Raw genomic sequence first — 22,582 nt, forward strand, 5'->3', positions numbered from 1 at the left:
GAAGGGCAAGGCTGGTTTGGACAAAGCTTACTCCACATGCACCTCCACCTGGGGCTCAAACCCCAGCAAGGAGACCATCAAGAAAATCAATGAGTTTAGAACAGACTACATCTTCCTGGTTCCTACTCAGGGAATAACTTTTTATTTTAGGGCAAGGATGACTGCCTCATTTCAGTTTGCCTTTCCTCTGGTTATGTCTGCTAACTGGCCTACATTTACCAGCACTGGACTAAATATTGACCTTGGGCAATAAATGTACTGCTGAGCTACTATAAATCCAAGAAATATATGTGCAAGAAGCCAATATTACATTACAGTCTGAGATCTTGCATTTAAGAGGGCCTACAAGTGGGCGCATGCAGCACACGAGTCACGTTATGTACAGGTTAATTATACAGGCGTATATGGCCTAACTCTTCACATGTAGAACACATTAAACTAAATAAATATTATAAATGAAATAAAATATATAACATATGAACTAATACATGTAATGCATACCAGGGAAGCTATTAAAGATCTTTCAAAGGTTCCTTGATGCATACAAGGAACTGAGGGACTCAGGGACTTAGAACACACAATAATTACAACTGTTGCTTAGTATGTAATTGTTGATGGTGTCTTCATGGGTGCAGGGCTACAATGATGCACACTTACTCACTTTGTCTTCTGTGTTAAGTAGTCATTAATAATGAGAATGCCTATGATTGGCTTTGCCTTGTTTAACAATATACGATCATATTACATAGCCTACTGTATACACTATGTGGTCAAAAGTACGTGGACAACCTTGGCAGTTTTTTTATGGTTGATAATGTTATTGAAATGTTATGTTATTGAAATCGTAATGCTACAGGATACAATGGGATTTGTATTTATATACTGTATGTACAGCTGCTCCTCCTTTATCTTAAAGTGCAAATAACCAAGTGGTGACAGTAGGGTATTTAACATTGAATTATGGGATGCTGCTGAGGTTACGTGACTTTCTTATATTGCAAAAGTTACATACATTTGTGTTTGATTCTGAACTTGTCATTACATTCATTTAATCAATTTTATTGTCTGGTTTTGGAATAGTGCAATAAGTCAAGACCAATGTGTTAATATTATTAAATCAGTTGTAGGCTACTATGCAGTCTGAAAGAATCTATGTAATCTAAGTGAGGATCACCCTTAAATAAAACCACATGACCAAATAATCTTTGTGTCTTTAATCTTTGTGCTTTTAGTTTGAAAACACTTGCAGCTGAGCTGTTCTGATCTTATGTAATCTAATTAGGTAAGGCTAAATACAGGTAGGCTAATAGCGGCAGAGAGAAAAGAGGGGGCCCCCAAAAGTTCTGCTCAGTGCCAACCCTAGGTGGGGCTTAAACAAAGGCGGGATGATCTCGTCTCCAAGGCACCTACATATCGATGACACATGTCATATTCTCTGGAAACTCCTGGTAAACTAGCCGAGAGAGACAGGGACACCACAGAGCCGCACCGGACACAGGATATCAAAGCATGTCCACTTGGAAGGTGGCTGTAATTATTGGGCTGGGAGTAGGTGCAATGCTTATCATGCAAAGCGGAGACCTGCTGGACTCAGTAGGCAACGGGTACCCTATATGGAGGGAAACGGGGCTGCTCGCGCAGGCTGTGGTCTGCATCATTGCCGGGGTTTCCCTCCTCGCCATTGGCTGGCTGCACGGGCTGCTCTTCAGTCCCCTGGAGCTGCTTAGGGGGCCCGACGATGTGGGATACATCGCCGAGGACGGTCGCTCCAGAGCCCAGGCGGCAAACGAGGTCCGACGCAGGAGGAAAACCGGAGAGCTGCCTCCGGTCTATCCGAACGGCTGGTACCGAGTGCTGGACTCACACATGCTGAAGAGGGGCGAGGTCAAAAGTGTATCTGTTCTAGGTATGGTAATTAGTGGCGGTTGCGTTCGCCACCTAGGCCCTGCAATAGCTAGAAGTAACCAGGTTGTGACGCATTAAGTGAATGCTGGACATACATGACGAGTGGGTAACTTAGCAATGATACATAAGCCACTCAAATATCAATAATAAGTTGTATTTTGATTTGGGGGAAAATATAGACATATTTTTGTAACATAATTAAAGTGTGAAGGTCAGAAAACCTCAGCAGATAAGTGATGTCAGACAAATGGCCCAGCAGTGGGACAGGTAGTAAAGATGCTGACACTGACTGCCCCTGTTGCAGCAGGCATTGATAGCAATGTGATGTCATATAAGCCCTCAGCTAGATGTGAGATGCAGACAGGGGAGTTTAGTGAACTACTAGGAGATGTTTGTTTGAAGTGTTAAAATGTAACTCTAAGTTCATGATTGCACACAGATTTAATGCACAGGTTTTATTGCAGGCAGTGTCAATAGCTGTGAGTGTCCCCAAACAAAATAATTAAGGTACCCCTTCAGAGTCAGAGTCCAGTATAACTGATCTGGATAATAATAAAGATTACTGCTTAACTTTCAAAAAGTACTCATGTAAATGTGTAATGTCAATCAAATCAGCTACCACAGTAAGCTCAAGAACATTCATCCTAAACAAAATAGTATAATTCTCAGGTGCACAGAAGATCAAATGTTTTTACTTGACTAAAACAATTATAATTCCATTGACATCTAACTCAGTTACTGTGTTTGTTTTTTAATTATTTTAAGTATGAATGCATTACAATTCAGGATGGTAGGAGGGGGCTATTGCCATACAGATGATCCCCTATGATTATTCTTTGAAGATATATTTTAATAAAAGCCTCGGTAGGTAGTTGGCCTCATTGGGCAAACATTCCATAACAATCTTTCAGCAACAATCTTTCAGCATATTGTAATTCAAGTGGTCTGAGAGATAACTAGACTTCTGCACCTCTTGGCTCTGTTTTCAGGCATGAGAAAATCCATCCTGTGATTGGAGACTTTAAATCAATCACAGGTCATTTCAGAGAGATGGTGTTCCTTTGGCTCTACTACGTACAAATGCAGATGCGCGTGCACGTTACTTTGGATGATGAAATCCTGATTCAATGGTGGTAATCCTGCAGAAAAAGTTGCTATTCCAGCATTGGCAACAACTGCCTACGCTGCAAAGCAACCCCAAAAAGTAAGACAGACCTACACGTATCAAAAGAAACTCTAAAAGACAGTCTGACAATAAACCACGCGTCAATATCAGCAAAGCGTTTCAGAGGATGGATTGAAAATGTTGCTTATTGTTTAGCCTTCTGCTAACTGTAGCCAATGGCTAGCGGCTGCAGCTAAAGCTCACGACCAAGGATAGCATAATGCTTAACTTGCCTTTTCCAGAAAGCAAAACTAGCACATGTTCACTTCTTTAGGGTTTAATTGTCACTTCTGGCCTCTCTACCACTCTGACATTTGTCATGTCACCTAGTCTCTGTTGTCCTGTCTCAGGTAGCAGTGTATTGAGGCTCAGTTGCCAGGATGGGAGAGACAAGATCATGTTACAAAGTTTTTTGGTAGTTAAAGCATACACTTAAACAACAATGGCCTACTGTCTTTGTTAGAGTAGTTTAGCGTTCAGGGTGCTTAGTAACACTCGTCTTTTGGAACAAAGCTTCATTGTTTCAGTTCATTCGAGTTTTTAACTGCTTGTTTGATTTAAAGGCGTCATGGAGATGGAAGTAGTATTTATTGAATGATTACATTATTGTAGTGAAGCTGATTCTTTTGATTATCAATCAATCTGCTGATTCCTGGTTAATCTTTTTCACTGATTGTTTTTCTCGAGGCTATACAATGTCATAAAAAAAGTGAAATTATAACTTCCCAGAGCTAAGGGAATAAATAAATAAATTAAATAAATTAAAAATAAAGTTTAACGTTCATCGGTCAGTTTATCATTAATACAGTGGTGCTCATAAGTTTATGAGCCCATGCTAAAGTTTTTAGGACCTTTAAGGACACCAATTTTCTTTGTGAATGTATAATGTATCGTAAATAAATAAATGTTCCTTAAAATACAGGGGGCATAAGTAAGTACACCCCTATGTTAAATTCCCATAGAGGAAGGCAGATTTTTATTTGTAAAGGCCAGTTATTTCATAGATCCAGGATACTATGCATCCTGATAAAGTTCCCTTGGCCTTTGGAATTAAAATAGCCCCACATCATCACATACCCTTCACCATACCTAGATGGTTTTATTTCAGTTAGCCTAATAGCTGGTTTGATTTGCATTGAGAGATGATCTTATGGAAAGTACCCCATGCCTATTTACTACAAAGGGCACTTTATCAGGATGCATATAACCAACATGTAATTGGTGTCCTTAAAGGTTGGATTTTTCCTATTTTTTTTAATTAAGGCATTAAGATCAATTTCCAAAAGATGATTTATTCCTCTTTTTAGTCAACTTTAGCATGGGTTCATAAACTTACGAGCTCCACTGTAATGTAGGTGATAGCTTCATCATTCAAACACTAAGTGGCTACATTTCATGTGGCCCTAAAATCTTTATAACCAAATCTTTAACATCATCATCTCTTTAAAATCAAATGAATCCCAGTAAATTATTAAGTCTATATTATGAAGATTGATTGATTGATTGATTGATTGATTGATTTGATTTGAAGAGAAACACTTTGTGTTTAATGTGATCTGACAGCCGATCTGCATCAGGTCTCATGACAACTCATCATTCACAATTTTAAAGCTTTTAACATGTCACATTTTATGTATCCGCGCTGCTTGATATGTAGCAACTCTGTTACAAAACTTACATTTATTTCACACACCGATATGTGATTTATTTAAAACAGATACGCGTTTCCCATTTTAGATTTGTTGTTCTCGTGTCGATATGTGGCGGGCTGTTTGATCTCTTCAGGGAGTTTCTTTGAGTTTGAGTTCAAAAAGGTTTCAAAGAGCAGGTGGTGCTTTCATATTTCAATCGAATCACCTGCCATAAATACACAAACACTATATGAAAGGTTTTCTACCTGGACAAGATATCCACCAGTTAAAAAAACAAAAAACACCTGCTCTTGCAGAGTGAATCGGCATACACTACAGCTACAACTTAACAGTATTTTATCATCTATTAATCTATCAACTATTCTTTCAATTAAATTACTCATTTAATCCAATAAATATTTCAACAGTTGTGAAAAATGTCCATCACAGCAAGCTCCCAGAGGTGACGTCTTCAACTTGTTCTACGTGAGCAAAAATCCAAAACACAAAGATATTCAATTTAATTCAATGAAGATATAAAACAGAGAAAAGCAGCGAATCATCACATTTGACAATCTGTAACCAGAGAATAATAATAATGATGAATGACTAATAAGATTAATAGATCGACTCGATGTTGTCAATTCATTTTTCTGATGATTTTCAACTTACTGCGGTAATTTTCAACACATTCTCACTCCCAGCTCGTCAAATACTGACGCCACGACCCCTTGGCGTCACTTTTTAATGATCTGGGTACCTGTTTGGCGTCATTTTTTTTTAACGCACTTCTTTACCCTCAGAGTTGGGACCCCTGGTGTCGTTTTTCAACGTGCAGGGTAAAACCACTTAGGGTATTAAAAAAAGACCGTGGGCGGGGTTAAAAGATGTACGTTTAAGTGACATGCGGATGGGTGGTGATGGCGCAGTGGATATGACACATGCCTTTGGTGTGGGAGGTCTGGTTTCAAATCCCATTGCAATACATCAACCAATGTGTCCCTGACACTTAACCCGTAGTTGCTCCAGGGGCGTGCGACCTCTGACATATAGCATATATTGCACATATAGCAATTGTAAGTCGCTTTGGAGGACAATTAGTGCAGGTTATAAAAATGTGGTGGGTGGGGTTAAAACATGTACGTTTAAGTGACACGGGGGACAAGAATGGGACACGAACCCAGTTCTCCTGGGTGAAAGTCCTGTGTTGTTTAAGGGTTAGGCACCCAGTGCGTTAGGCACCCAGTGCATCCCATACAGGCGCCAAAGGGTGCGTTGTGCGTCGGTATCTGACACTGAGGGCCACTGACCAAGCGTCAGTATTTGGCGAGTTAGGAGTGAGAGCGCCTTGTAATTTCCTAAAAGAATCCCAACTTACTCCCCTTATTAGCTTTTTCCAGAGGTTTTAATCATGTCCTACGGTCTTCAGTGGCAGATGGAGTTGGCTCTGTTGTCATGAAGTTTAATCTCCTGACGTAAGATCAATAGTAGTGTTAGCTTGAGGCTTTTTTGTCAATCTACTATTTCCACAGTCAAGAATGAACTGTCATGCTAAATATAGATGTTAGGGATCTTCTTGACCACATGTTGACTGATTGGCTGCTCTATATATCAGATTCACAGCCAGCACCAGTACAACAAATTATTACTACACACTTAACATGTGATGATGCAGATCAGTGGTTGCCAAAGTGGGGATGAGGGATTGCCAGACAATACTGGGGTTCTACGGTTGCAAAAAAATAAATGAAGCATAAACTGTGTTTTTCTCCAGAGAACGTAAATGCCTTTCTGTCCATGATGCTTAATATACAGTAGTCGGAACTGTATTTTTCTTACATACCCTCTGTTCTTCTTACTCGCCCTCTTGTCCCAAAATACAACTTTGCCCCCTTCAGGATCTGCATCCTGCTGTGAATGACTGCAGTTTTTCACCCCTAGCTTTCCTCTGCAGTAATCGATTTACATCATATATTCAATTCCGCCTAGTGTGTCTTTTCCCCCTATGCTGCTGTCACACATTGCACTGTGGTTCAGTTCTGCTGACCCACAGCAGTCTGGAGACATCTGTGCTGTCATTTAGATTTCTTAGACTTTTACTTGGGAGTAACCTGACAAGTCACTGCTAGCTCAGCGGTTACTCCTAACCAGTGGCCCAACCTGTGCTAATCTGGGAGCAGTCTGAACACTGGGTCAGCCAAGGTCAAGCCAAATACAGTAGGTAGAGATCTCTACATTAGGTGTCTGACTGAGCACTGATTCATTCTTGACATGCACCATACAAAAGTGGGTCCCACTACCTACTAAACTGCAGTTGTAATGAATCACTGGAACCTAATCTGACCAGGCCAAGTGTAACTATCTAAAGCAGGGGTCTTTTTTAAGCCAAGGACCCCATAACTGAGAGAGATGGAGCAGGGACCCCCTACTACATATATTGTATAAAATTAAGTTGCATATCAAACTAGGCTTACAAACCCGTGTGGGCGGACTAAAGCCTTTATACATAACTTTTTAGTCCATAGAATTCTAAGCTATTAAAATAATACTTTTTGGTATGATTTTATAAATCATGTTTTAATGTTAAATATACATGTGGTACAGTGAATCCTTTAACTGTATCTGCTGATGGCTACCTTAGTGACTACCTTCCAGGGTAGTAAGCCTATTATTATTGTTTTTTTTCCCTCAAATTGGCTAATTTAAGTTAGCTAATAATAGGTTGGATGTATGTTAAGACATTTTATTTTTTGATAAAAACTTTTAAAATAATTTGGTGCCCCCCCCCGCAGTAACTCTGAAGACCCCCTAGGTATCCCAGACCTCCTGTTGAAGATATCTAATCTAAAGCAGTGAATTTTAAATATATGCTGAATATGTTTTCAAAATTATTCTTTAAAAAGGGACCGACATCATTTTTCTACAAACAAAAATGTTAGCCATCATTTTTTTTAATGATGCTTAAATCTTTGCTCATAGTGGCTTTAATCATTGATAAAAAAATGTTTTTAAACGCATAACAAAAAGCAAACACCCCATTAACACTCTAATCTGTAGCAACATTTAATTCAAATTTCGTGTCCTCCATTTGTTTCAAAATAAAATATTTTTTGGGCCAGTTTGTGACAGTCATCTTTATAATTAAAATTAAGATCATGTCAGTGTCTTCAGGAATAATTGCTCAGTGTGCAGGTTTCACCATAAAAAGAATTTTGAAGAACATTGTTCTGAGGAATCTATACATAATTTGCATGGATGGTTGCTGTATGTTTATCCTCTCATTTACAACAATTTGATGTTTTTTTCTGTGGATTTGTCAATGGAGATACTCTGCAGGGAGGCACAACTATACTGAGTCATTACAATTGCACATACAAACAGTGTTAAATCTTGCACATCATGTCACATCCTACATTTTATTACATTACCATTGTATTCTAAAGTGTCAGCTCAGTCATGAAAATGTTAAAATATTTGTCCCTACTGTAATTAATGGCCCTAGGTGAGCAGGTGGCAGTGTTTCGGGACCAGGATGGGAAGGCCTACGTCATAGATGCCTACTGCCCTCACCTGGGTGCCAATCTGGCTGTGGGAGGACGGGTGGTGGGAAGCTGCATAGAGTGCCCATTTCATGGATGGCAGTTTCGGGGGAATGATGGCAAGTGTGTGAGGATCCCCTATGCAGAAAAAGGTATGAACTAAAGCTAGTGTCCACTATTTTTTATTCTACAAAAAGTGCCGAGGGGAAGTGAAGGAGGGCATGTTCAACCCCTGATGAAACACAGCGCGAGAGATCAGTCACACAGGCTAACAAATCCAAAGATGGGCAGGCAGAATCCAAGATCCAAATAACAGGCAAGCAGGGTCAGAACAGGTAGATCATGCAAATACAGACAAGTAACACTGGAGAATTTGGCAGCAACACACAAGATAATCTGGCAGGGCCGAGTGCGAGTGGACAGGCGTGTCTGCTGAGAGACTAGTGAGGGAATGGGCTGCAGGTGAGGAGCGGGGGAACCAGGTGAGGGGAATGAGTTGTTTGCAAGGCCAGATGAGGTGGCATGATCTGAAACGACAGTGGAGTTAGTGATAAAGCAAAAAGCGGATGAAAAGAGTTGGTGGATTTTAATGGAACTAACAAACTGCAGTAAAATGCAGATTTTGTCCTGAGGGTGGTGCTACAGGACACTTTGTGGCAGACATGTAATGTCTACACCCAACCCTAACATTTCAGCCTGTGTTGCCGAAGAGATGCAAATATGTTTTGTGTGCAATTGAAAAGGAAATGGGCCAAACGATGGTGCTTGCAGAAAGGTTAAGGGGTCAGCAATATTAAGAAATAAAAATATTAAGATTCATACCCTGAAGAACATGCATATTGACAGAAAATCTGGACATATTTTGTTCAAATCTGGACATTAGTTTGAGTACAATTTGGCTAGAGGATGGCACCAGAGGAAAGCTGACGGAGTGCAACTAACGGAAATGTTTCATCCTCTGGGGAGCATGAATATCTTCAGTTAATACATTGACTTGAAATTATGGTAATATATTGTTTAAATATTAAATAAGCTGAAGTGGTCTTACCAAAAGTCAATAGACCAGCATTGTGTATTGGTCATATGTGAAAAGTGGTGAAGCCGAAAGAGACTGTATGATTTAGATTTGAGTTTTATTTGTCATTCAGTGCCAGAGTTCGCCAAGGTGCGCTGCTGGCCCAGCTGTGAGGTCAACAGGCAGATCCTGGTTTGGTTTCACTGTGATAAAGAAGATCCTCAGTGGAGCGTCCCAGAGCAGCAGGAAATTACAAAGGGCGAGTGGGTCTATCGGGGCAGAACGGAACATTTTATCAACGCTCACATAGAGGTAGGTTCATATGTGTGTGTGTGTGTGTGTGTGTGTGTGTGTGTGTCTGTGTGTGTGTGTTTTTATGTACGTACACAGCATGAAGTGGTTTTAGTTTGTTTGAATTTGAAAACCAATTTATCAGGTGTCTCTACTTTTTCATAAGTGCTCAGTTGTTTAGAATTAAGAAACATCTCCCCTCACAGTGGCTGACCATTGGCTTCCTCCAATGGTTTACTTTCAGTTGTAAATAAATTCAGTATCAAGCTCCACAGGCAGAGAATGTGCTCATGGTGACCTCTGCTCCCTGTAGGAGATCCCTGAAAATGCAGCAGACATCGCCCACCTCGCTCACCTGCACACGCCGGGCATTTTAAGTGGAGTAGATCTGCGCTACACCTACAGCAAAACCTGGGAGTTTGTGCGGCATGACTGGAAGGTAAGAATCTTGCTAAGCTAAAAGATGCTACACAACATGTGATGGTGCTTTACAATCCTGAAAGTTTCAGGGATGCCGAATGAGTTCTAAATCTTAAAACGTGTAGGAAACACTCAACATACTGTTTTAAGCCATGCCAACCTTTTTATGCTATTTAATGGTATTTAGATTTTAGATGGAATATATTTATTTTGGGAGGATGAAGTATTTTTGAAGGTACTTCTGTGTCTGAATGCCACTGTATGTGCTTTGTTTGTGTGTATGCATAAATATGTGTTCATTCAAGGTTCAATGGGAACCAGAGCCAGAGCCCAACAAACATTGTTCTCAGATGTTGGTGAAACATGCGCTGACTGTGTTTGGATGCCATTGGCCTCTGCTGGACATTTGTGTCGTGGCCAGACAGGTACAGTACACGTTCAAAGTAGCATTGCAGTTTGTACATAATTCCCTGTTGATTGATTTGTAAATTATATTGACACAAAGCAATAATCAAATCAATAGTGCCATTAAATTAAAATGGATTTCACCCACATTGATACGTTTTAAAGGACAATTCCGGCGCAAAATTAACCTAGGGGTTAATAACATATGTGTACCGAGTCCAACGTTCTCTGGGATATGTTTTCATGCAAATCGAATGCGTCTCTAGTTTTAAACAACCTATCGCAAAACCGGTGGTTTCCTGCTAACGCTAGCTTTCGGGGCACTTGGTAAATCACTATTTGATACCACTAACAAGGCTCAAAATAGCACCACACTTAAACGGTAGCATAATGAGGGTCCCTACATGCAAACCAAAGCATTGAGAATTTTGTAAGTGTACAGACAGTTTATTAAAAAGATAGATTATAACTATCTAGGGTATCTAGTGTACCTCAACTCAAGAGCACAGAGCTGTTAAATTAGATGAAAAGTTAACATTAACATGGCTTCTGGCTGTGTCAAAGGATTTGTGTTGATGAAAACTGTACAGAGCCCAAAGGACGTGAGCTGTTTATTAAAAAACCAGCAGGACTGAAAGCCTTCAACAATCTCCAATGTATCTCCTCGGTGGACAGAACTCAGTGTTCATACAGCTGAGAAAACTGCTGGTCTGATGCAAAAAACACCACAACTCATGATATGGCCGCCTGGTCAGGACCCCTTGGCGGCATTTTTTAAAGCTACGTTGTGTAAGAATTTCTCCCATCTAGCGGTGAAATTGTATATGAAAACCAACTGAATATTTCTTTCTAGCCCTTCCTCCTACGGTGGCCGAACCCGAAATTAGCTCTCTCCATTGTTTACATACACGCAGCTGTTCTAGCCACTCCAATATTAACGTTGGTCTTGTTGCTTTGCCTGTCGCGTTGTCGTTTTAATTCTCTTTTTCGCTTCCCTGGCGAGTAATCTTCTCCCCCTCCCTGGCATTCATCACGGTGCCAATAAGTGTAAGAGGGCGAAATGCGGAGGTCTCTCCCTCATTGGCTAATGTATTTTAAAGATGGAGGCGCTACATGGCTGCCGTCATTCAAGCGAGTCGCTCGTATGTATTCTGAATGATTCTGAATGTCAGATTCTACGCTTACGAGAATACTTTGATTAGTTGGTGGAAGTAATTACACATGAATGAGTACATATTTGTGAAAGAACAAAGGTTTTTTTCTAAAGAATCAACTCAAAAAAGTACACAATGTAGGTTTAATGCACTGGGTACCTCTTTAGCGTCGGTTTTGCACGTGCAGGGCTGTCTGTCACTGGCCGATTCTTACTGGAAACGCTGTTTGTTCTATACATGTGCTTAGATGGTTGAGGTTAGGCATTGAAATCAAATAGTTAGGGTCAGGATAGCCCATTGGTCGGGGGATAGGACCTGAACAAATCAGGTTTCTGGTACGAATCGTGTAGTGACACATGAGGTGGTCTGACAGGTGTCATAGTATAAAGAGTGGGGGGGAGGGGTTTCTCCCATCCCGGAATGCTGTGTGGACCAGACCAGACCCTCCTCCACAGCCTGGAGGAAGGTCTGGTTATGCAAGACTATTTTTCAATAAATCATCAGCGTTCAGGTCTGATCAACACACTGTTGCTTTTTAAGCATTAGATTCTGTAAAATGGGCTTGATGTAAAATAGATCAAAATATATTTGACTACCAACTTAAATTGATGTAAATGTAATCTACACGTTGCAGTGATCATACATGTGTGTGTTTCAGGTGGGTCCAGGAGTGGTGTTCCTGCAGTTTGAACACAGTTTCTTGGGCCGGGGTGTTATCTTGCACTGTGTGACTCCAGTGGAGCCTCTGTTGCAGTGTGTCTCCCACACCATCTACTATCAGTCTAACATCCCACCACTGGTGCCCAAATTCATCCTCAAAGCAGAGTGCATTCAGGTGCGGTACACACTTAACTTCTCCTATCACTGTCACATGGTCCTTCATTGTCACATTGTTTGGATTTGCAGCACATTAACTGTACGGTTCAGTCTATGGACTCTCAACCTACTGTCAGCACGCGCTATAATATAATAAGGTATTTTGGGGTATACATCAAAACTTACAAAGTAGTTAAACTGCATTAATAGTGTACGTACTACTGTCCAGGGGTGCAGCCAGACATTATTAACATTCATGTATATATGTACTATCTTTCAAGATATTTGAGATAATAGAATGCCTGAATCTGTAAGTCATTTGGGACACGATAGTTGCCGAGGAAAAGAATCATCCTGTAGAGCCTACATCCTGTTTTGTATCTATTTGTTCTCCAACTGTCTTCATCATTCTGAAAGCAGAACACACCATATGTTGAGGATGACTCATTTTCAGTCCTGACACCTAAAAAGTTGCAAAAATGATCTGATGTTTCTATTTTTAAATTAGGAATTTGGCGTAAACAGCATTGCTATTCTTGAAAAAAATCTTCGTAGAGTTCACAGAATGAATGGTGATATTTCCCCAGTAACAGAACTTTTGCTCTGTTGGTTTACCGGTCCAGTCAGAGAGACTGAGGGGAAATGTTGAAGGTATTTTTAAAACCTTAAAAGATTCGGGGCTGGAGCCCCAGAAGCCACCCCCTCTCTCCGCCCCTGCTGCTGTTAGATCACTGTTAATTTATTAGTAACATGTTTATGATTCAAGATTGCTCTGATGTGAAGAGATCATTGTGTGCATTTGCCTCCCACTCTGCCTTTTGGTTTAATTCTGCATCCTCATTGCTAACAGAAGAAATAACACCACACAGTCACAGAAAAGGTGTAAATAGCCCTCGTTAAACTTGATAATTAGCTGTGTGATAAACGGAAAAAACACAGTCATTGATTTAACAAAAAGAAAACTATTAAGTTGGCTCAAATGACAAAGATCAAAGTATTTTTTTTGGGATGGTAATGGGTGGGTCCACACTAAAACTGCCTAAAGAATTCAACCAAAGTAAGTCTATCAGTTAGATTGCCAAGATAAACAGTTTAATTAAATACAGGAAACATGACAGATGCAGATGAGGATTGTGTTTCCCCCTCAAAGAATACGTGACTGTACGATGAAGCAGACTTACATTTTAGAATTGAATCAACAGCAGTACATTGATTAGCTTCCGTGTCGGCACTCCTGCCTGCTTCTCCAAACTGGGGGGCGTGCCGACCGCCATCTACTATAGCTAACACACTGACTATGGATAAGTGCCCCATACAACCCCACTTCAAACGATCTGAACTACCCCTTTAAATAAGAAACTACCTGAAAAAAGAACGAGGTTATTTATCACCAGGTTTTTGATGCAAACCTTTGGTACTGAAATAAAATATTTAATATCTAGTTTTGAGACACGTTTTGGTCAGCGTCTTTCATTTTCTACAGCCCTTCTGAAATGTTTTGAAGTGTTACATACCTAATTGTTTCAAATTCAAGAGTAACTTAAAATAATTGAATTCAATTATTTTGTCGTTTTGTCTCTGCGTGTGGCATTAACTCAAAGAGCCACCTCAGGAAACTCAATTATAGAGGGCATTTCCAGAGGTAGAGCTTGAGTGTGGACTAAAATGCCAAATCTCAGCAGCTGATGGACTAACTGTGGAGAAGGGACATTTATTCAGCGACACAGAAATCCCTGCTGATAAATTATAGTAAATGATTGCAATGAGACAGTAAAAAATACAAATTGCTTTATAAATTATTATTTCATTCTTAGTCCTATTTAAGTGAAAGTCTGTTCCTTTGTCAAATCTTCTTTAACTGTGCCACCTGCTTGATTATTGAGTGCTCAGGGGAAGTAAACGAGGATAGAGGAAGACGTGCTGGGATTAAACACAAACATGTTTCTAATAGGGCTGGGTACCGAATTCAATACTTTTTAGGCACCGAGAGTATTGAAAAATGCTTCGTCATTCAATACCCAATTTCAATACCTAAGGAGTAAATCTCATCAGCGTCAGTGAGCCAATAAGCAGGCAGCATGCTTCTACCAAGATCTAATGATGCTGGTGATTGGCTGTCTAACGTTACACATCGCAGAGACCACGCAGGAAAAACTCTACGTTACACAGAGAGACGGGGCTCACGTAGTAGGAGCTGAAAAATAAATAAAAGATTTGTGCCGTAATGTGTAATGTTGTAATTTCTTTTTGTTTTATAAAATTGGTATCGAAAAAATGATCAGTTAGGAACCGGTATCAAAGTCACGGTATTGGTCTCGGTACCGGTATCGAATATTTTTGAGCAATACCCAGCCCTAGTTTCTAATGGACTTGAAGTTGTAAAACAACCCTATAATGAATCATGTTTTTTATTTTTTAAATCATAATGTGAAACTCTGTCCAGTGATCGTCTCCTGTTTTCTTCTTGTGTTTATAGTTTGAGCGTGATGTGATGATCTGGAACAATAAGAAGTATATCTCCAAGCCTCTCCTCGTGAAGGAAGACTCAGCCATCCAGAAGCACAGGCGCTGGTACAGTCAGTTCTACAGCGAGAACAGCCCGCGGCTGCAATACCAGCGTGACACTTTGGACTTCTGACCTCCCTGAACTAAAAGTGGAGAGATCAGCAGAGAAGATGTCAGGTCAGGGTTGACATTAATCAGAGGTGTCAGAGGAGGGAGTCCACGATTGATTATAGTAATAAATTAAAGGAGGAAAGGAGACCTGATTTGTTTGTGGGATGGGGCTCTTTTAAAAGCCTGAAACTTATGTTAAACCATATAACCATCTCTTCTTCTTCTTCGGCCGCTTATCCGGGGTCGGCCCGCGGGGGCAGCAGCTCCAGCAGGGGACCCCAAACTTCCCTTTCCCGAGCCACATTAACCAGCTCTGACTGGGGAATCCAGAGGCGTTGCCAGGCCAGGTTGGAGATATAATCCCTCCACCTAGTCCTGGGTCCTTCCCCGAGGCCTCCTCCCAGCTGGACGTGCCTGGAACACCTCCCTAGGGAGGCGCCCAGGGGGCATCCTTACCAAATGCCCAAACCACCTCAACTGGCTCCTTTCGACGCAAAGGAGCAGCGGCTCTACTCCGAGTTCCTCACGGATGACTGAGCTTCTCACCCTATCTCTAAGGGAGACGCCAGCCACCCTCCTGAGGAAACCCATTTCGGCCGCTTGTACCCTGGTAAACCGTATAACCTCCTTTAATAAGTCTTATTGAAGGGGATAATATGACTTCCCAGCTTTACATACACAAGTGCCTATAGATGTCATGTCGCCTGGTTGCCATGAATGTGAGATTTTGATGAACCAGTGCTAATACAGAAAGCAAGCAATACTAAGACGACCACAAAGCCATTTTACTCTGCAATATGCGAATACTGTTATACATACATAACCAGTAACAGTCTTGTGCTTAAGAACAGCAAGCTAATCTTGTTTTCTGTCTGTATGTGTGATATGGGTTAATATAAACCAGCTGCCTCGAGTTTGAGTTCAATGAAAAGTCTCACAACACTATGATCTGATATCAGTTTTTTTTCTCCCTCTGGCTTTATCTGCATTAGAAAACACGTATCTGGCCTTCCAATCTGTAAGTTTAAATCACACTGGCCAATGCCTCAGCCGCAGGTGTAATGGCAGCTGTGTGTTTGTTTTCCGATTGATATCTCAGGGTACTCAATAGCCGGCTGAATGGGACTTTCTAGTCACAGCAGCGTGCAATGACAACCTAAAGTACCACTTCACCAGTTTTTTAGGCTTATCTCTCTCTCTGTTATCTCCTCAATTCCTATTAAAAACTGTACAACTTTGTAACAAGGAAAAATGAAGCTAGACTTTGGGTAAAGAAAAAACATTGGTGATATGTCCTGCTACCGTGTGACCAGTACTGCATCATCAGGTGGAGGATTTGGGTTGGAGCATGGTGAGAGTGAAGTAAAACAGTAAAGCTGCAGACTGCAGAGAATTCTCCGTAGCATCACCATGTCCCCATACAACACATCCATTGACATTATAAAAAACTATTGATTACAGCTGCTTTAACACAGAGACATGATATCAATCTAATCTAATCTGTCTCTTAAATGTTGAACTATTCCTTTAACAAGCATAGTTGTGCTAGATAATGGTGAGAAAGGATGAAGTGGTCCTTTGATTATGACAGATGATCTCTGTCCTGAACTTATAACATACACGAAAATGATTGACCCAAAAAGTATTTGAAGAAAATATAAGTTCCCTTCATTTACCCAAACAAGACACTGAGACTGAAACAAAGATGGGCTTGTACAAAAAGAAATTGTACATCTATAGCAATATTTTTACTTCAATGTTTTTCCCCTGATCAGGGATTCATGTCAGTATGCAAAGTGTTTTGTGTTGTTTAGAGTCAGTCTTTACTTAATTTCAAGTCTGATCATTCATGTTAAAAACTGAGACGTGTTTGTGTTTAATACCCTGTTGGTGTATTATTTAGTACAGATTACTGCTCCAGCAGATCTGTATGAAAGACAGCAATATGCATTCTTATTGTTTATTCACTGTGCACATTGTCGACTCGTCACTGACTTGATGCCCACGTTGCTGTGAGGCTTTGTTAAATAATCTTCAGTTGCCTGTGGTGATGGGGCTGATTATGTGCAATTGCTTTGCATTGCATTTTAATTTCCGTGAGATTGTCAGAAGAGAAAAAACACATTTCAAAGCAAATAACCAGCAATGTTTAAAAAACAAAAAAAAGCACAATGAATATCAGATGAACTCCTATCTTTTTTCCATCTTAATATTAAAATGTATTTTTGTTACTGGCTAATCTACAGATGTACTGTTTATTTAAATATGCAGAATAAATCTGTCTGCTCTGCTCTGCTCTAATGTGTTTGCTCATGCATACTCAAATGGCAAAAGCTTTCCGTTGCACTGAATACGTTAGCGTGTTAAATTGAGCGAAGTAGTGAAATGTTCACTGTACTACTTGGCCAGTGGCACTTCCCTGAGTCTCTTATTATTGCACAGCACTCCTTATCTGTGAACATGCTTATCTTATCTGGGTTTATGGTGGGAGAGGACTGGGTTGCCTTTGTTTTACTGAAGCATTACATCAACAGTTGGCTCACTTGAGCTTTGTCCACGAAGTAAGTAAGTTTGCTGTAATAAAGAAACTTGTGTTAGGGCTGTGTTAAATGTCTAAAACGGGCAGAAAAAAAGAAAACATCTTCGTATGAAGGATGGATGAGGCAGAAGCCCTTGGAACTGAGGAGGAAGGCGTTGTTACACTCGAAGAAAAGCACTTGCTGGCTACAGAAGAGACTTGTGTCAGAGTTTTCTACACCGCGAGGGGCAAGCGAGACGATGGGAGCGACTCAGTCACACAACCTCTGCTTCAGCACAAACATCAGGACAGCCGTGATGAGAATCACAAAGCTGACACGCAAATAGCGACAGATGGGGCTGACCTAAAGACATCTGTTCCACATCAGCTGGAATTGGCTGGCAGGCGTGAGGCCAGCTGCGGTGGAAGTGTCAGGAGTTTGTGCAGTGACAGCAGTCAGCACGAGTGCCCCATCTGCAGCGAGCTGCTCCACTCGCACCACATCACCTTACTCAACTGCAACCACACACTGTGCCACCGCTGTATAGCTGGCATCATGAGGCGGGCCAAGGACCAGAGCCGACTGCAGTGCCCCTTCTGTCGACAGACCACCCCGTTCCCACAGTGGGAGATCAGAAGGCTGCAGGAGGAGTCGTACAGTGACAGGGTTTACGAGCCCGGACCGGCCCTCGTCGTCAGTCCTGGCCCTGAGCTTCAGGCCGTCCCTGCATCGCTGTTATGCTGCTTTACTGGGGAAGAGCAGCTGGAGGCAGACACACACATATGTGGATGCAGCATCTACCCTGGCTGCCTTGTCAGAGGCTTCAGACTGGTGCGACCGTATTTCATCTGCTTCTGTGTCACTGCTCTGCTGCTGCTCTTCCTGGTGCTGCTGGGCTACTTCCTGTACATGGTTGTTCCTGTTCTAATACTGTCCATAGTTTTCAGTGGCGGCTAAGCGTATGGATCAGCATTTGAGTGATGTCTTGACTTCTGCAAAATGGTTTATGAATTAACTGCCTGTTGTTATGACCCGGCTCTTATGCCACAGCAAATGGGAGACACACCATGGTAACGTTTTACAAAAATATACTTTATTATTCAAATGAAACCAAATCAGACCAAATAAATGATTATTAAAGGTGTGGGGTGTGGTTGTCAGTGGTGTAAGTGTGCATGAGGGATGAGTGTGTGTGTGTGTGTGTGTGTGTGTGCTGGACCCCACAAGTTTAAAGGGCTGTTTGAGGGTTAAGACTTGGTTTTAGGATTAGGGTTAGAATTAGGTTATGGTTAGGGTGAGGGTAAGGGTTAAGGTTAGGCATTTAGTTGTGATGGTTAAGGTTAGGGTAAGGGGCTAGGGAATGCATTATGTCAATGACGGGTCCCCACAAAGATAGTGAAACGCAGCTGTGTGTGTGTGTGTGTGTGTGTGTAAACTAAACATAACGATAACCCCAAAACAACATAACAAAACCAATGGCGAAACAGGAAGAGCTGAAAAGCAGCGACTGACTGGCAGAGAGAGAGAGAGAGAGAGAGAGAGAGAGGCTTAAATAACATAGGAACACTCAGGTGTTCCAGTTTACACTAAGAAGCTAACACACTGACACAGCAAGGGTCGTCACACCTGTAAACTATTAGGATACCATACAAATAAGTCACATTTGGGGAAAAACAAGCACCTGCATCTGATTTTTTCTCACCGTTACTCTGCAAAAAATATGTCAATCTCAATTATACTTCCATTGTTTTATTAACCTCATTTATAATCGTTCCTACCCTGATCATTCCACACTCACCTTTGGACTCAGGCCTTAGTCATTTCTGACTAGTCTTTCACTCTAGATATTATAATTGGAAAAAGCCCAATTTTGAGGTGGCAAAAGCTAACTTGACTAGGATAATTTGCACATGCACCTAAAGAATTAGTTTTCGATATTGTAAACATATTGAAAAAAAAAAAGCCATTAGGGTTCATCGTACAACATTTCTCAAATATCTGTAAACCTGACAGGATCCAGTCTCTTATCAGTTTGTCAACCTCTGACTCTTGTTATCTTTGTACTTTAGGATTTGGTGCCACGGATAAACTGAGGTTTGATTTTGGTTCAAAACTCTTTACGTCTTTCCGAGGCACATAATGACCTACTTGTCATCAGAACAGCTCGGATGCTCTCTGCTGCATATTCTTAGCAACAAAACCCAGCTTGATCTCCTTTCATAGTGCACATGAGGGAGACATTGCCGGCAATTTAATCCTTTATATCCATTTTATTCATTCAAAGAGAGAAAAAAAGAGAGCAGTGATGAAAGATGGCTTCCTTTTTTGTTCTGCTGTCGATGCAGTGCACTTTTAAGTTATGTCAGCCCCCCCGCTTCTTATGTTGATTATCAAATTTAAAATTGTCAAAGGCAAAGATGCCTAAAATATTAATTAAAAAGAGTTTTGATTCAGCCTTAACGCTCTGAGGTCTAAGCCATTTCCCCCCAATCTTTGATTTGCATGGTCTCCTTGTATAATAATGTAAATACATTGTATAACTTCAGCGCTGTTATGCCCAATGAAGTTATAGACATCATTTTTCTCAGGACAACCTATCAGGATATGTATGCTGAAAATTGAATCTCTCAGAAATGTATTGCATTCACACAGAGAACAATAATAAAGTAGACTTTTGGCTTTTTTTTCACATCCAGGGCTTCATCAGGGCCACGTTCAGCTCCGACAAAACGTAGCATCACGTTTTTTTAAACTGTAACAGGGTGCGTTAAACACACTGTTTTGCCGTTTTAGTACCACGAGTTTACAGACACGTCTCTGCTGATTGGGTATCACCTGTGACACAGTCAATTAACATGAGAGAAAACATAACTCAAAGCCAGTTTCACACCGTTGCAAGGAAACATGTCGTTCAACCAGGAAACCGTAGCAAATCGTTTTTTTGAGATTGAACATGCCCCTGATCCTGCCTGTGTCTGCCTACAAGGCCCTCCTGCTTGTATCAGGTTAGGGTTATATATTGGCTGGGCAAGCTCCCTGTCTATACTGACATATCCTTGTGTGATTGGTCCACACAGCCATCATCAGTCAAGACCAACACAGCAGACATGTTGACATGTCATAGTAGGAAAAGCACAGGTGTTTTCAAAATCATTAATGGTGGCTGCATTCCACTTAGGAGAGGCCCTGGTATGGTGCATGCTGACTCACTGAAATAACTTACTGGGACACTTGATGGAATTGAGCCATCGTTAAGGTTATCAATTTCAGCTTTGTTTTTCCTACTATGACAAGTCAAAAATGTCTGCTGTGAAAAAGGTCAGCCAAGATGGCGGTAACAGTAAAAGATGGCCTTTCAAACAAAAAGTTGACCAAATAGTTTTTATCGTTCTTGTGCAAAGTCTTTTTAGGCTACTTAAGTTCTCGAAAGGCTACGACCGAACTGAAGCCCTCTTTGGAAAGGCCCTGGTGTTAGCTATCAAGCTAAAAACACAGAACGAGGCTAGGTTGAAGCGTTGTGGAGAAATGGGAGATTATGTGACTTAATTTTGGATGGATTCATAATTAGTCATTTATTTTACAAAGACACTGTTATTCCATGATGGATTAAAAAAACTTCTGGATGGCCTGCAATCGCATTGCAATCGCATGGAGGACCTCATTGAAACGCTGCACGTCTGCTTCTAAACAACAACAACAAAGTAAGTCTCTGCATTGTATTGATCTGGAGATATTAAATATGACGTAAAACATGAAGTTTGGCGTCATATACGACACTGGCGACATCATTGATCAATATGTTTTTATGTTTTATATTCATTTGAAAGGAGTCACTCAGTGACAAACCCAAATGACCACTGACTCAGAGGCTTTTTGTCTAGTTTGGATCCTTTGATTTCCTGGTGTTGCGTCAAACTGTTCCCCCGCCCCCATCCACAATTATGGTTAGGGATAAGGTTTGGTTTAGGCATAGACTGTTAATTTTAGCTACAGACTGTGGGTTTAGGTAGGGGGAAACACATATTGATGGGGAACAGACTTCTACACAACACCGGCAACTTCACTACACTACTACACTCTCGTTTTGTTTCCAGTAGCAACAGACAGCTTCACCTTAAAGAGATATTTTGCTGATTTAAATCCAGCTCTGTGTCATGGCAGTGTGCACAGAGTTCAGAGCGGTCGAGATCCGCTGGATGACGCGATATGTAAGGGTGGTCCTCTGAGAAACCCGGCCCGTGTCATGCGGCGGATTTCAGGATTTCACCCAAAAACAGATTAAATATTAAGTGAGTATTGCATTTACATTCATGAGGTGGACAGAAACACGACTTATGGAGACAAATTAATTATACATTTGCTCGCCATTACATGTACAACTTTAAAGGTGACTATAAGTCAAAGTTGTTTTCAGCCTGCCCCGTTGCCCCCAAATGTATGGTGCTAAAACAGTCTCATAAGTATTTGCAACTTGTAAAACACAATTCACAAATGAATACAGAGCGATTTGTATTCGTAAATCTGTGTTGTATCTGTGCCTCTAATTTGTGACTTGTGAAACACAATGCACAAATGAATGAAGAGCGATTTGTATCCGCAAATGCGTATCTGTGTCCGTGCGTCTAATTTGTAACTCGTATTTCATCATTTTGTAAATTAACTTAGTATTTTTCAATGTAAATATATTTGTAAATCTCCTTCTATTTGTGTAGGTACTTTTGAGACAGTTTTCCGCGCCGTTGTTGTCACAAACAATTTGTGTCTCAAGTGACGATCCCAGCGCCCTCCAGTAGATGGCGGTAATGCAACACTTATAGATGCCAACCGCTGTTAAACTACATGAAGACTACGAAGAAGCCTTGTCAAATGTTTCAGAGACGCTTGGCAGAATCTACTTGACGTTCCTCCGGGTAAGTTGATATTATTAGGACTTTGTCGTCAAAAAAATTACATTTATGTTTTCAGCATCATTGTTGCAGTGCATTTGCAATTTGCTTTATGTTGTTTTAGCGGCAGTGACAGTTTGCTACTTTTTGTAGCATGCTAACGTTCACCTTCTTGTACAGCTTGAACAGCGATGCTAACTTAGCTTAAAGTCAGCCCTGT

At 40.9% G+C, this 22,582-nt stretch overlaps 2 protein-coding genes across 2 annotated transcripts; both read left to right on the forward strand.

Annotated features, from left to right (window-relative positions):
• Nucleotides 1-1,354: 1,354 nt before the first annotated feature.
• zgc:92275 (uncharacterized protein LOC436885 homolog) lies at nt 1,355-15,243 on the forward strand. The gene is made up of 7 exons (XM_031277597.2): nt 1,355-1,906; nt 8,204-8,392; nt 9,389-9,567; nt 9,860-9,985; nt 10,272-10,391; nt 12,184-12,360; nt 14,818-15,243. Exons 1-7 carry the CDS (start codon nt 1,510-1,512, stop codon nt 14,977-14,979), a joined length of 1,350 nt encoding a protein of 449 aa, XP_031133457.1. The 5' UTR covers nt 1,355-1,509; the 3' UTR covers nt 14,980-15,243.
• Nucleotides 5,584-18,616, forward strand: LOC118493105. Its single transcript, XM_035991706.1, has 2 exons — nt 5,584-5,594; nt 16,681-18,616. Exon 2 carries the CDS (start codon nt 17,612-17,614, stop codon nt 18,431-18,433), a length of 822 nt encoding a protein of 273 aa, XP_035847599.1. The 5' UTR covers nt 5,584-5,594; nt 16,681-17,611; the 3' UTR covers nt 18,434-18,616.
• The last annotated feature ends 3,966 nt before the right edge of the window (nt 18,617-22,582 follow it).

This window comes from Sander lucioperca, chromosome 14, assembly GCF_008315115.2.
Source record: "Sander lucioperca isolate FBNREF2018 chromosome 14, SLUC_FBN_1.2, whole genome shotgun sequence".
NCBI lineage: Eukaryota > Metazoa > Chordata > Actinopteri > Perciformes > Percidae > Sander > Sander lucioperca.